At 37.4% G+C, this 15637-nt stretch overlaps 1 protein-coding gene across 1 annotated transcript in view; it reads right to left on the bottom strand.

The window, feature by feature from the left end:
* LOC134540927 (cytochrome P450 4C1-like) overlaps positions 1–15637 on the bottom strand; it is a 126486-nt gene that overhangs the window by 34682 nt on the left and 76167 nt on the right. The window contains exons 3-6 of the mRNA XM_063384004.1: positions 11046–11152; positions 6980–7070; positions 4028–4213; positions 997–1066 (exon numbers count right to left, since the gene is read on the bottom strand). Of these exons, the coding sequence (XP_063240074.1) occupies positions 997–1066; positions 4028–4213; positions 6980–7070; positions 11046–11152 (454 nt within the window). The remainder of the gene's footprint in view (positions 1–996; positions 1067–4027; positions 4214–6979; positions 7071–11045; positions 11153–15637) is intronic.

The raw sequence follows: 15637 nt of genomic DNA, 5'->3' as shown, positions 1-15637 counted from the left end.
AAAAAGGGAAATTTTCTCTCTAAACGGGAATTTTTCCTTCAAAATTGGGAAAGTTTTTATTTTTTAAATTGTTTGAAAAATTTTGGCGGATTTTTTTTCTTCAAAATACTGGAAAAATTGGCGGATTTTGACGAATTATGGTGAAATTTTGGTAAACATTAGGCAAATTAAGACAAACTTTTAAGGTCAGGGTTATAGGTCAAGGTCACGCTCATATAATATGGCCGTCATGAGGTCATAATCCAAGATGGTGGACACCGACACCTCAAGAGAATCTGCGCTCGGAGAAACAATGTAAACAATCATCAATCCACAGCCAGAAGCCATGCGCCGGAGCCCGAATTGTACACAACTGATGACATAAATTAACTAACTTTAGCAGTTTAAAAGACGAGACCTTACGTACATTACCAATATTATTTAAATAATAATCATGCAATACATGTAGTTCCATTGAATAACTTCTTACTCAGCATAAATTAAGCGACAAGAGCAAGACTTGTTGCCATAGATTTAATATGTTACTGGACAATGTTCGCAAAGGTATATAAGGTACAATTATCCGTGAAAAAAGGCTTGCCTGAGATGTTTGGAAAATAACTTATGCGTCTCAGAAAAAAATATATCGAGTGTTTGGCTGAATGTCTTGTATTATCACGGTGATGTTAACTGGCATCCACTCTGTAGATAACGCAATACTTTACATATAAAAAACGTAAATTTTTTGTTTGAATGTAAAAGAAAACAAATAAATTTTTTATTTTAAAAATATTAAAATGGAGCCAAAACTGTATGTATATTGACAAATATACCGTGGTAGCTACGAAGAGTATGAAGTTAAACTTCATACTGTGGAACGTAAACCATTCCAACTCTCGCACCTTAGATATCTATCGATTAAATATTTAGCTGCTACATCCAATTAATAATTTAGAATGTGAAATATTAAAGGTTAACTTAAAATATATGTATTTAAAGCGAATGTAGCTTTCTTACCCGTACAAAGCTGTCACATATTCTGACTCCTTTTCGTCTTGTGCATTTATCTTAGTGCCCATTGCCGTCTCTAAGAAAAACAAGAAAACAGATAAAACATTATACAAAAAATCATAACAAAAATATTTTTTGTAGCATTTAGATAGTTTAATGTTACTATTTAGTTACAGTTCTTCAAAAATGTTTTAAAATCCTCAAATTTTTAAAACATGTAAAAAATAACGCTAATCATATACTTATGTATATGAAAATTATTTTAATTATATATTTTATTTAATAAATATATAAAGTTTTTTATTTGAGCATTTTTTTGGTAATAATAAATTTTATGATAACATATCCTTCAAACGAAAGAGCCAGATGACAAGACATTAAATAATTAATGGGATTTCGTGGGGACCCAGTGTGACTTGCGGTTTGGACATCCATATGTAGCTCTTTTTATGTATCTCGAAGTCAGATTCAGAGCGAATCCTTGATGCTTGTTGTAAACCCAGGCTAAATATTTTCCCCAAACATTTAGTTTGTAGACAGGTCAGTTCTTTTCAATGACTTAATTTACGAGGATATTTAAACGCAATAATACTAAATAAAAAATGCTCTTAATGTATCTGCCACAAAACCACATCACTCAGATTGAGGCAAGCATGCAGGTTATTTGGTTAAGACAGCCTTCTAGCTTGCAATGTTAAGCTAGATACGAGCTTCTTTAAAGCCTAACTTCGATGATCATACTCAGGCTGGAGCTCACAAATTTGTAAACTTATGTGAAGATTGACAAATTAACTTTCCATTACCACCTATATTAAAGTATGACGTAGGATCCTTTAATAATAACACAAGTTTTACTTAGAAAGCTTAAAGCAAAGCTCAATGTTTAGTGATTAGAAAGCTTTATTAATGGTAGTGAAGGGTATTTACTCTATTGCAGTGGTTTGGCGCATTCTTGCAGTGACCTGTTAGGCAGGATAATAGTAAGCTTTATTTAAGTTGGTTACGGTAAGAATGCCTAGTAATTTTTATTGAATCTGGTCGTACAATCTTGCAGTAACCTGGAAATCTGGAGAGTAATTTTTTTGTAGCCGGTTCTGGCAAGCTTGCAGCAACCTGGACCTCTAGAAACTAACAAGGTTTATTGAAGCTGGTCGTGTAATTGTGTGTTAACTTGTTCGTTTGAGACTAGTTGGCTTTATTGAAGCTGCTCCTGACAAACTTGCAAAACCTTGACAATTAGAACTATTAAGTTTTATTTTAAGCTCATTCTCGCAATCATGCAGCAACCTAATGGCGTGGCTTCTAGTTAGCTTTATTGTAACTGGACGTAATACGCCTGAAACAACCTGAACGCCTGGAGACTAGTAAACATTATTGAGGCTGGACATGGTAAGTTACCAAACGGGTTGTTTGGAGTCTAGCAAACTCATTTAGAGCTGGTCGTAGCAAACCTGCAGCAAATCTGGACGTGTAGAGAATAGTATGTTTTAGTAAAGCTTTTCGTGGCATATTTCAACAACATGTAAGTCTAATAACAAGTAAGATTTTTTGAAACTGGTCGAAATTTTGGAAGCTGGTTGTAGCAAGATTGCTGCAGCCTAAAATTCTGATTACTAATAATTTATTTTTAATGTTCCTGGTAAACTTGCAGCATCTTGGTCATCTGGAAACTAGTAAACATATATTTATATGGTTGTCACAAGATTGCTACAACCCGTAATTCATGTGACTAGTAAGATTCATTGTCTGGGAAAGCTTGAGCAACCAGGAATCTGGAATTTAGGAAGCTTTATTGAAGCTTGTCGTTGCATTCGTTCAGCTACCTGAACATGCAAATATTAATAAGCTATATTGAAGGCGGTCTTAGTCAGTTTACAATAACCTGGACGTCTAAAGACTTGTAAAATTTATTGAAGTTGGTCGTGGCAAGCCTACAGCCTGGACGTGTGAAGAGTAATAAGTATATTAAAGCTGGTTATAAAAAGCTGGCAGTAACCTAAAATTCTGGAGACTAGTAAGATGAATTGAAACTGGTCGTGGCCATCTTGTAGCAACCCTTACATCTGGAGACTGGGAAAATTTATTTAATCGCGTTCGAGGAAGTTTCTAGGAAAATAGAAATCCGAGTACTAGTAAGCTTTATTTAAGCTGAGTGTAGTACTCTTGCAACAACATGGATATCTGGAGACTAGTAAGCTGGTCGTTAAAACCTTTCAATAATCTGGACATCTGGAGACAGTACAATTTATTATATCTCATGGAAAGCTTACAACAACCTGGGAATTTGGTGACTGGGAAGATTTTGTAACTGGCTATAGCTAGCTTGTAGCAACCGGGACATCTGGGGACTTGTAAACTTTATTAGAACTGGTCATGGCAAGTTTGCAACAACGCAGACATTAGCAGGTAATAACATTTATTGAAACTTTATATGGTAAGTCTACTGCAATCTGTTCGTCTGGAGAATAGTAAGCATTATTGAAGCTGGTCATGCAAGATTGCAGAATATTGCCCATCTGGAGAATTGCAAACTTTGTTGAAGCTGTTTGTGCAGCAATTTGGACATCTGATGTTTTTTAACAACAGTTAAGTAATTTGTCTAATGTTTTCAGTGACATGATAGTCTGGAAAATAGTAATTTCAATTAAAAATTGTTTCGACGAGGTAGCAGAAACCTGGATATCTGGAAAAATTAATTTTTGTTGAACATGTTCGAAGCAAGCTTGCAGAAACCTAGACGTCTGGAGACTCATCAACTTTATTGAAGCTCGTCTTGGCAAGCTTCAGGCATCCTGAAAGCCAAACGATAAGTAAAATTTTAAAGGATGGACTTTTTAAGCAAACAGTAAGATAATTTTGTAGACTGGGACACTTTATCGAAGTTAGTCATGGTAAGCTAGCAGCAAATTGGATGTTAGCAGAATAATATGCTTGATTGAAGCTGCTGAAATCGGGAAGTGTGGATAATAGTTATCTTAGTTGCAGCGTGGTCGAAGCAAGGGTGCGGGCTTCATGCCTCCAAGAAACCTCTACTCACCACAGATGATGTCCAGTGCGCAGCGGGCCACCAGCGGGAACACATCGAAGGGTGTGCCATCGGCGTGTCTCTGCAGAATGTGGACCAGCACCTCGCTTTTTTCGGCGAATACCTCCACGAAGTTGTGCAGGATGGAGAAGTGGAAGGCCGGCGTGATGAGTTTCCTGTGGCGGCGCCACTTGTCTCCTGCGCCAACAACACTCTTGCACTGGTCATACACCTGCACTGCCCGGCGCACGTCGTGGCACTCTGGTCTCAGCCACAACAAGCGCCACTTGTCTCCTGCGCCAACAACACTCTTGCACTGGTCATACACCTGCACTGCCAGGCGCACGGCGCGGAACTCTGGTCTCAGCTGCACACAGCATCACTTGTCTCCTGCGCCAACAACACTCTTGCACTGGTCATACACCTGCACTGCCAAGTGGACGGTGCGGTAATCTGGTCTCAGCTGCAGACGGCGTCATGCGGAACTGCATCTTTTATATGTCCGTGGACTTGCATGATGGTCCCAGCGATAACAGCTATGGTTCTAATCGACCAACCTGGGAATTTCGCCTTTAACATGTCGCCAAAGAGTTATCGAACAAATTCGAAAACCTCTTGGCTCAAATCCTTTAAGAGTTAGAGAATAATATAAAATATTGTATATTACTACATCTGTAATAACAATTATGTATGCAATTTTTTTTGTGCAATAATAAGGCTTTCAACCATAATATTTGGCATTAACTCAAATTTACCAGAATCTCTAGTTTACAAAACTAATTTACAAAGATATTATAGGATATTCTCTTCCAAAAATTGAATTAATCGTCATGATAAATTTCAACGAAAAATAAAATAAAATAAAAAACATCCACTCGATACCTGGATAATTTAACTAATGATGAAATATGTTTACAATGTATGTGGATTTTTTCGTATTACTAATGCAGATTTTTATATTTATTGTAATTTTTAAGTATTTAATTTTATGTAATTCTTCAATAACGTATTAAATTGTTACGCTACTCACACATTTCTATTAAAAAATTTATCATATGTTTTGTAGTTTTCTAGTATATCATAAGTGGATTATACTTTCATGAATAAATAAAACTTATTTTGTAAAATACTCAATTAAGTCTCAATTGTGATAGTTCGAATACATTTCAAACTAAATTTTGTTAAAAATAACAAATATGGTTGTTCTAATTGATTTCGGCAGTCAGTTGTTTGACCGTAGTGATAGACCTGCTAGTTGTGTTTAAGGTCAGGGAATACGATCAGATGCAGCACTTACAAGAATATCAGGTTATTTATTAGGTACAGACGCCCTACTTACATGAGCTTTAGTTTGGAGAGATTAATAAAAGAAGCCCACACACCTGGGCGTCATGTCGGGGGAATTTCGTACAGACGTAGAAACTATTTGAGCGTCCAGTCGAGGATAATGTGCAAACAAAGCATTCACATGGCCGTCAGGACCGGGATTATTTACAGATGATACACCCCTCTGTTAGTCAGGTCGGAGGGTATGTACAGATGCATCATTCAACTGAGCTTAAGTACTGGGAGTATGTAAAGTCGATACATCGCGCTGAGCATCAGTTCAGTGTTTATGTACGAACGCCGCATTAAATTAAGTGTCAGTAATGGGAGTATGTACAACCGATACACCTTGCTGAGGGTCAGGTCAGGGAGTTAGTACATACGTAGCATTTACCTGAGTGTCAGTACTGGGAGTACAAAACACACATCGCAGTGTCAAAGCTCAGGGAGTATGTACAGACTCAGAATTTTTTGATGGTCTGTACTGAATGTACATACAGAAAAAACTCCACTGAATATCTGTTCAGAAGTATGCACAGTTGCAGTTTTAACCAGTGTCTTAATACAGGGAGTATGTACAGACTCATCATTCAGCTGAACATCAGATTGAACACCCTGTCGAAGGTTAGGTCAGGGAGTATGTACAGATACAGCTATCACCTTAGCATCATAACTGGTAGTATGTACAGACTCAGAAACAAATTGAGCATCAGTACAGGGAGAATGTGAAATGCAAAACCAAATGGAGCGTCATGTCGGAGAGTAAGTACAGACAAAGCAACCACACGGGCTCAGGTTGGGTAGGATGCACTGTTGCATCACTCTCCTGCACTTCAGTACAGTGAGTAAGTTTATATGCAGCACTCACTTGAGCATCAAGTCAAGGAGTATGTACTAACGCAGCATTCACCTGAGTGTCATGGATGGAGAATGTACAGACGCAACATTCATCTGACCGTAGGTTGGTGAGTATGTACAGAGGCAGCACTTACTGAGCTCAATACTGGGTGTATATACAAGCAGAAATAATGAACGTCAGGTAGTGAAGTATGAACATACGCAGCAATAACCCGAACTTCAATATTGAGAGCATGTACAAACTATATAACCAACTGAGCGTCAGGTCTGCAAGTATGTACATACACAGCAAATATGAGTGTCAGTTCTGGGAGTATGTACAATGAGGTTCTAACGAACGTCAGGTCACGGAGTATGTACAGACGTATAACTCACCTGAGCATCAGTACTTTGAGAATTTACATACGATATATCCCGCTGAGCATCAGCCGAGGTGTTTGTACAGACGGAAAACTGTCTTGAGCATTTGTCCTGGGAGTTAGGACTGGCGATACGCCCATTTTGAGAATCAGGCCAGGGAGTGTGTAAGACAATGCACTCACCTGAACCTGAGATCATGTCGTATGTACAGACTCTGAAATTCACCTGAGCGTCAGGTCGGAGAGTATGCACTGATGCAACACCTACCTGAGCGTTATCTCGTAGAGTATGTACAAATGAAAATTCTATCTTAGCGTGTTTACGGTGAGTACCTATGTACGGACGAAACACGCGGCAGAAGCAGGTCGGGAAGATGCACTGAACGTCATTGCGGCTACGACACACAGCTGCAGCACTCACCTGTGCTGGTGAGCAGACCTGTGCCTAGCCAGGGATGCAGCAGCTGGTACAAGTATCCCTTCTCCAGGTGCTTGGGACTGCTCAGGAGCACCTGCGCAGCATTACAACACTCCTGCTCGGCTTCCTAGTGGATGCGTCTACTAGTTTTTGATGTAAATGAACCGTCTTGTTTAACATATTAATAATTTTGCACATATTCCTATCACAATATAACACTAACCACTTCCCTAATTGTTTCAGAGACCTGCCTATTTACGTTATTATTTAACGGCAGTTTGATTCGAAACTTCAGAACTGAGATTGACAAATGTTATTGTAGCGCAGGTTTTTATTTGCATTAAAGTACTAGCAGTTATTGATAAATACCTAAATATTATCACAACGAATCATGTTTTGACTATGAAAGAAAGTGAAATGATGCAGCAGCCATTGAACACTTGAGATGACTTGATATCGATTCTTACCTAGCTCTAGAAAAAAAAATTCACACGCCACTGATAATTATTAGAAACCCCTTTGTATGGCTGAGAGCCACACGATATTTCACCCATATGTTTTTTTATAACTATGCATTGCAAGGTTTAAATTGACAAATCCTCCGGTGACTTCAAAATTGAAGAGTATCCTGTGATATATTTTTTTCAGCTGGACGGTTATCGCTCTAAGCCATACAAAGGGCTTGGTACGAAGCATCGGTGAAGCAGAGACAATGTCTTGTTAAAACAACTTCTTTTATAGTGCCAGGTAAGAATCCAAATCAAGTCAATCTTAACTGTTCCTTATCGAAAATCATGTCCAAAGCCGGGGTTTCATCAGAGCAGTTTCTGATAGTTTAAAATTTCCGGTGGTTTCCTGATGCTAATTGCTATCTGCGTTTGATGGAGGCAAACAACGTCTACGATTCAAGCAGCGAATTCTAGCGACAGGTTCACAGTATGTGTGTGATTCGCATTTATAAATGTTGGTATTTGAAAAGTGACTACTTTATTAATAAGTTTATTTATCACGCACAGCATTATTTAAAAAAATTCGTTAATTTTGTTTCCTAATTTCGTATTATAAGTTTATTAGGAACATGAAAAACATGAAAACGCATGAGTTTGCACTTTACCAAAGTTAGATATGTATACATTACTGGTGAATACTGAAAGTATCGGAATTTTTGACGTGACAACGTCCAATAAATCGATTAACGCCGGCTACACGCACAAAAAAGTGTCCCGTTACGCACATTGTCCCGTTACAATGTGTCTCGTTACGCTCATTGTACGCTTGCGCCGCATCTATCTCTCTTCCACTCGATTGGAACAACCATCGATTTGACTTTTTCGAGGGACATTAAACTTGAAATACTCCCATTCGTTTCCTACTTTTCCTATCATCGTACTATCCTTAACAGAATAACACAGATTGGAAGAAGTTAAATAGCAAACATGTATCAAAGTTACAGTTAAAATATCTTCGTTAAAGTAATAAACATATGTGAATTAATGATAAAAGGAAATTTATCAATTAAATTGTAGATTTCATTTCACTCTTTCTTTTAATCCATACAAAATAGTGATAATTCAATAAAAATGATTTAATTTTATTCATAAAAGTATGCAATCATTTCATCAATGTTTTCTTATGACGTTGTTACGTTAAACTATCGTCCGTAAACCAACTTTACAGACAACCAATTTTTTTAATATAATTAAAATATAGTAAATTAATAAAAACTAATATATCACTGTGCAATAAAACGTATGTTATTTTCTTAAATGTAAGAATGCCCTATTATAAGTCATCTCAGGAATCATGGGAGTAAGTAAAACTACTAAACACCCTCAAAAATAGAATTTGAAAAAAAAAATCAATTATTACGTAACAACATTTATTCTATATATAATAATGTTTTATTTCTGTAAAATGTGTTTATTGTTATTTTTTAAACCTAAGATATTTATAAAAAATATAATTAATTTAAATATATGACATGTTTAAAAAGATATATTTTTCACTTACTAGTATTGTGTATATAGTTAGATAATTCTGTGTTTTTAATTGTTAATGTTAGTGTTATTGTCGTTTGTTCTGAGAAACCATGAAATACGTTTATTTATGAGTTGTATAAGTCTTTGTTGAGTCATATTCGTTAATGTTTATTACAATTTCATACCTTAAAACTAGAAATGGAGTTTTTTGGTTAGTTTTAGCAAGACTATAGGTATAAAACACATAATTTGACTCAACCTTAGTAGTGAAATAAATATATAATTCATTAGTTACTATGTCAATGTCTAAATACTATGTCACACTCATTCTGAAAAAATTAAAATTATTTGAATACTTGAACACAATGCAAGATGTCATGGCGTATTGCAAGCGAGTTTAGAATTGCCACCTGCGTAATGAAATGATAAAATGATCAGGTGTCAGAAGAAGTACTGTACAAAGCATAATAAACATACCTTCAGCTGTCTGAAGTGAGCTCCCTTGGCTGAGGGGCAGAGGCTATAAGCGAGCCCTAGACTCTCTTTGATGCGGCATCTCAGCAAGAAACCTTGAGTGATCTCGAAAAGTAATCATTCATAATTTACTGTTGCAGCTTCAAACCAAGAATATAATAATGCCGTTTTAAAAGTGATTTCAAGAAAAATGGGAGAAAGAAAAACTACTGAACACCATCAAAAATTATTTTGCAATAGAACTGTCACTTTTTGGCATATCATATATGCGCAAATATTTGCCGATTCTTGACAAAAAACAATGTCATGGCTTAATACTGTAAGGGACTTTCATAAACATAGAAAAATCGTCTATTTAATTAAAACATTGTACATATATGGTGTGATTATTGTAATGATGAGCTAGTCAACTATATGCAGGGGACAGATGCGATTTTTAAATCAGTATGTTTTCTAAGTTATAAGTCTGCAATTATATTTTTGTTTGCCATATATTGATTACGTGTGACTGATATATAGTTGGAAAACAACCGGTGGTGAATGACAGCGAATGTTTGGTTCTTGTAGAACTTTGGAGTTTTAGACACTGGGACTGTTTGGGTGTATGATCTCCAGCTATGGTTCTTTAATGTTCTACTACGAATTGCACGCGATTTTATATTGTTCAATTTATGATAAAATAGCAGAAAAAACCAATCCAGATATATCCACCGCTGATGTGCTAAAGCTAGATGAAGCCTGTACTGATATTCAATAAGACAAAGAGCGTAAAGCAGCGCTTGTGTGCTAAAGCTAAATGAAGCATGTACTGATATTTAGTAAGACGACGAGCGTGAAGCAGCACTGTTGTGTTAGAGTCAGATGAAGACTGTACTAATATTCATTAAAAATAAGAGCGTATATCAACGCTGGTATGCTAAAGCTAGATCAAGTATGTACTGATATTCACTAAAACAAATATCGTGAAGCAGCAATGGTGTGCTAAAGCTCGATGAGGCATGTATTAATATTCACTAAGACGAAGAGTGTAAAGCAGCGCTGGTGTGCTAAAGCTAGATGAAGCAAGTACTGAAATGCACTATGATGATGAGCGTGAAGCAACGATGGTGTGCAGATGCTAGATAAAGCATGTACTGATTTTCACTGATGACGATCTTTAAGCAGCGCTGTTGTGCTAATGCTAGATGAAGCATATACTGATATTTACTAAGACGACGAGCATGAAGCAGCGCTGGTGTGTTAATGCTAGATGAAGCATGTACTGATATTCACTAAGACGACGAGCGTGAAGTAGCCCTGGTGTGCTAATTCTAGATGAACCCTGTACAAATATTCACTAAGACAACTGGGAAGCAGCGCTGGGTTGTTAATGCTAGATGAAGTATATACTGATATTTACTAAGACGACGAGCTTGAAGCAGCGCTGGTGTGTTAATGCTAGAAGCAGCATGTACTGATATTCACTGATGACGATCTTTAAGCAGCGCTGTTGTGCTAATGCTAGATGAAGCATATACTGATATTTACTAAGACGACGATTGTGAAGCAGCGCTTATGTGCTATTGCTAGATGAAGCCAGCCGGCGGAGTGGTGCAGGGTGGAGTGGATAGTCTCACCTCGAGGTACTCGGGGTCGCTGATGTTCACGACGGGCATGGGGCCGACCCAGCCGCGGAAGATGGGCCCGTACTTCTTGTTGCGCTCCAGGTAAGCCTCTAACATCCCTGCGACAACAACCACGTTTCTGGCTGAAAACTGCGTTCTCTACTGGCGAGGCCACAAGTCAGAGTAATAGCACTGTTATATTTGTTTAAGTCAAACAAATACATAGCATTTTAAATATTAAGCTCTTCCTTAATTTTAAAAACACAACACTGTAAATTGTATCTTCTATTATACCTGTTGATTCTACAGAACATTTGAAAATTCGTGGTTCACATGTCAGGGGTGATAGATCAAAACTATACAAGCACATGTCACAGTACAATTATTGCTTGGAACTCAGCCTGAGAGATGCTCGAAAGCAGTTCTTGCTTGTAGTATATAAATGGCGATTCGGGCAAAATGTACTTCCTATAGGACTACATCTTGATGGCTTGTTGACTAGGAAATCGTCAGGAATCAGCCATGTTCGGGCGTTTACTCTGTTATTGGTTTATGATTAGGATCTCGGCGGCCATCTTGGTGACGATACATCCGCCATTTTGGAATCTATATATCTTGAAAATTTGTAAATATTTAGCTTGAATATGAAATAATTTCCAAAAATCATTAAATAATTAGCTTATTAAAATAATTATTGATTCCATTGATTTAAGTAATTGGTTCGATCCTTTCTTGGTGCAAAATTAGTAATTACCGTTTAAAATATTTATTTAATAAAACATAGTAAAACAAATCACAAAATAGTTATAAGTACCTTACCTAACAGCCTCCAATTTATTTGATAGAATTTTGTCCTTGATTATATCTTTGCTTAATACAAAAAAAAAATAAGTTTACATAAGAAAAAACCTATTTGAAACAAAATGTGAAATTTCTTAAAAACGCCTAAATTCATCATCTACCAGCCGCCAGTAAGATGTAAATACATTTTGATTGCCATCCTGAAAATCTATTATTTTTAATGCTAGAAATTTGGAAATATCTAAAAAATATTAAAAAAGCAACAATTTATTTACCGCTCAATTCCATCGATTCTCGTGCTTAGTTTGATCATTGCTTGGTGCAAAAAATATATAAATTCAGGTAAAACATATTTTATTTTTGGTTTTAATATAACATTGAAGTGTCAGATTCAATTAAATAAGCAAAAAAAAAAAAACAACGAATATAAAATTACTTTTAAAATTTCTGCAAGTATACATCGGGAAATTACTAGCATTTCTCGGTTTCTATAGCCATCTTAGAAGGCGAAGCGAGAACTTGATATAACTTGACATGTGTTTTCAAGGCAATTCCACATGATAGTCGGTTAATCAGGCACGGCAATCAGGGGCCACACACGTCCAGTCAGTGTGACCAGCCACGTCCCATTGCTTGTCTAGGAACGCAGATAGGTTGGACAGACACATCAGTCGGTTGTTCAGGCTAAGACGTTAAATTGGTGATAAAGTACGCACATTCGGAAGCCATGCACGTAATCGTTGGTCAGGCACATCCAGTTGTTGGCAAGGCTGGTCCAGTCCGTGGCTAGGCGTGTATCTTCAGTGGTCAGGCATGTATTTAAGTACAACCACATTTATCTTGTTTTCCGTGTCCTGTTATCAGCTTGTCATGTCCAGTAAGCTACCAGGCAAGTCCATTTGTTTGATAGATATTTAACGTTGTAGACTATATGAACCCAGTCGGTAGCCAGGAATGTCTATTCAGTTTTCAAGATCGCACATCCAGCAAGTTGCAAGGCACATTCAGTTGGCAGATAGGCATGTCTATTTATTAGTCTGGCATGTAATGAGACACCAGGTAAATTCATTTTGTGGTTGACATGTCCAGTTATCAGATAGACATGTCCAGTCAGCGACTAGGCACGACTAGTTGACGGCTACACATCAACTTGTGGCAAGGTAAGTCCAGCCGGTGGCCATGCACGTCTATTAATAGGCTATACATAAGGTGGCCATACTCAGCTAGTTGGTTGCTAGGCAGTACTCAATAGCCTGGCCAGTTTTTTGGCTAGACACATTAAGTTTTGTGGCAAGGTACATCTAGTCAGTGACCAGCTCGTCTATTCAGTGGTCAGCATCGCATGTCCAGTAGGTGGCATGGTGCATCCAATTGGTGGCCAGGCATGTCTTGTCAGTGGTCATGCATGTATTAAGTGGTCAGGGATACGTTCAGTTTGTTGGCTAGGCACTTCCAGTTTGTAGTTAGGTACTTCCGGCCTATAGTCAGGCTATCATGAACTATTGGTGGTCAGGTAGGTCTATTCGCTGGCCAGGAACATTTAGTATTTGTTGGCTAGACTCTTTCGGTCTTGCTTTTTCAGTCACAACAGTCGGTTGGTCTGGCACATCCAGTTGTTGGCTAGACACCTCCATTCTGTGGCCAGGCACGTCAGATAGGTTAGCCAGGCATGTCGATTTGGTGGTCAGGTTGATATAGTCAGTAGTTAAGAGGTGTAATATGTCGATACTTTATATACCTTTCAAGAAAGCCAAGTAAATTTTTTGACGTGTGGGCTAAGAATCTACGAACCAAGAAGTATTTTTCGCCGATTCTATGCGAAAATTTTAAAGAGGTCATGTTAAATCACATGTCAGTCATTTTCGTTAAATGTGCTTCTTCTTTTGACGAATGTGCAGTGAACGAGTCTGTTTTCGGGACATGATTGGGCTCGTTATTCAGAGAAGAATGGTCTAAAAACAAGTCATTGAACATTACCTATTTAAAATGTTCGCACGTGTTCAACGAAAAATACAGTTCGTTTCGGAGATGCTTAGCCTGCATTTCTGACATTGAAATTTGACTTGTTCGTTAGGTATATCAAGTATCGAAATATTACACCTCTTAGCTACTGACCATATGTACCTGATCACTAAATGAACATGCCTGTCCAACCTATCTGACGTGCCTGGACACGGACTGAAATGTCTAGCCAACAACTACTGAATGTGCCTGGCCACTGAATAAACATACCTGTCCACCAAAAGATTGTGTTAGCCTGGCCATAGACCGGAAGTACCTAACCACCAATTCAACGCGCCTTGCCACATAATATATGTGCAAAACCACTAAATATGTGCCTGACCACGGACTGGACACGTCATGACACCTACTGGACGTGTCTGACCATCGAACACGTGCCTTGCCACTGATTGGGCGTACTTCATCATCATCTTTACGTTTAAGTCTAACCAACCGACTGATTTGTCTTTTCCCACTAGGTACTTGCTAACTCGACGTCCCTAGACAAGCAATGGTACTTGGCTGGTCACTACTGGACGTGTGTGGCCCCTGATTGTCGTGCCTGATCAATCGACTATCATGTGGAAATGCTTTGAAAACAGATGTCAAGTTATGTCAAGTTCTCCCTTTTCCTTCTAAGAAGGCTATAGAAATCTAGAAATACTAGTAATTTCCTTGTGTGTACTTCCAGAAATTGTGTAATAAATGTTTATTTGTTATGTTGTTACTTTTTTTTCTCTTGAACCTGTCACTCTTAATGTTAAATTGAAGTAAATGTTTTTTACCTGAATTTATATCGTGTTAGCTTCGAGCATGGATCAAACTTAGTCCGAGAATCGATCGAATTAAGCATTAAATTAATTGATGAACATTTTAACAGATTATTTTGTAATTTTTCCAAATTTCTAGATTAAAAATAACAGATTTCTAAATGGCGGTCAAAATGCATTGAGAGCTGACTGACGGTTAAAGGGTGAGGAGTTTAGCAGTTTTTAAAATATTTCACGATTGTTTAATGTGTTTTACATAAAATAAGTGTTGTTTTATCAAGTAAGGATTGAACCATGAACAAGAATCGATCGAATTAATTGTTGGCTGGGAGATGAGGAATTTATGCCTGTTTTGAATTTTTTTCACCATATTTTATTAAGTTAATATTTTTTGCCTGAAATTTCAATTTTTACATCGATCAAGAATCGAACTAAAGACAGATATCAATGGAATCAAAAAATACCTACTTTAATAAGAAAATGTTTTGATGATTTATTGTTTTTTCTCTCCAAATTTCAAGTTAAATAGTTGCAGATTTTCGAAAATGGTGTATTCCAAAATGGCCGATATGTTATCATTCAAGATGGCATCCTAGGTCCTGATAAAAAACCACGAACTATGTTAAAGGCCAAACATGGCTGATTCCTGACGAATGGCAAGCCAAAAAGCCATCAAGTTGTAGTCCCATAAGAAATAAATTCGCCCGAATCTTCATTTATATACCTACTACTATTGATGTTGAGGAATCAAAATTAATACGGCAGAAAGAGACAGGACGACAGGATCCCGGTGAATTTTAAGAAAAATGTTGTATACAAAAAAATTTCAACTATAGACATCCCACATCACGAAAACTGCCCAAAACTTGGTCCGCTAAGGACGTACTGAACACACATTTCTCTATCAGAAACACCTGAAAAGTCTCGTATGGAGTCACGGGAATCCGGGCTAAAGTTATTCATCTGTATTGACGGGACTTCCATCGCAGATGGACTAGTGGATGGATGAGAAATCGGGGCGAACAAATTGTC

The sequence above is a fragment of the Bacillus rossius genome, chromosome 17 (assembly GCF_032445375.1).
Source record: "Bacillus rossius redtenbacheri isolate Brsri chromosome 17, Brsri_v3, whole genome shotgun sequence".
NCBI classification, from domain to species: domain Eukaryota; kingdom Metazoa; phylum Arthropoda; class Insecta; order Phasmatodea; family Bacillidae; genus Bacillus; species Bacillus rossius.
Note: the sequence above shows the minus strand (reverse complement) of the source record. Positions and strands in the feature narration are given on the sequence as shown.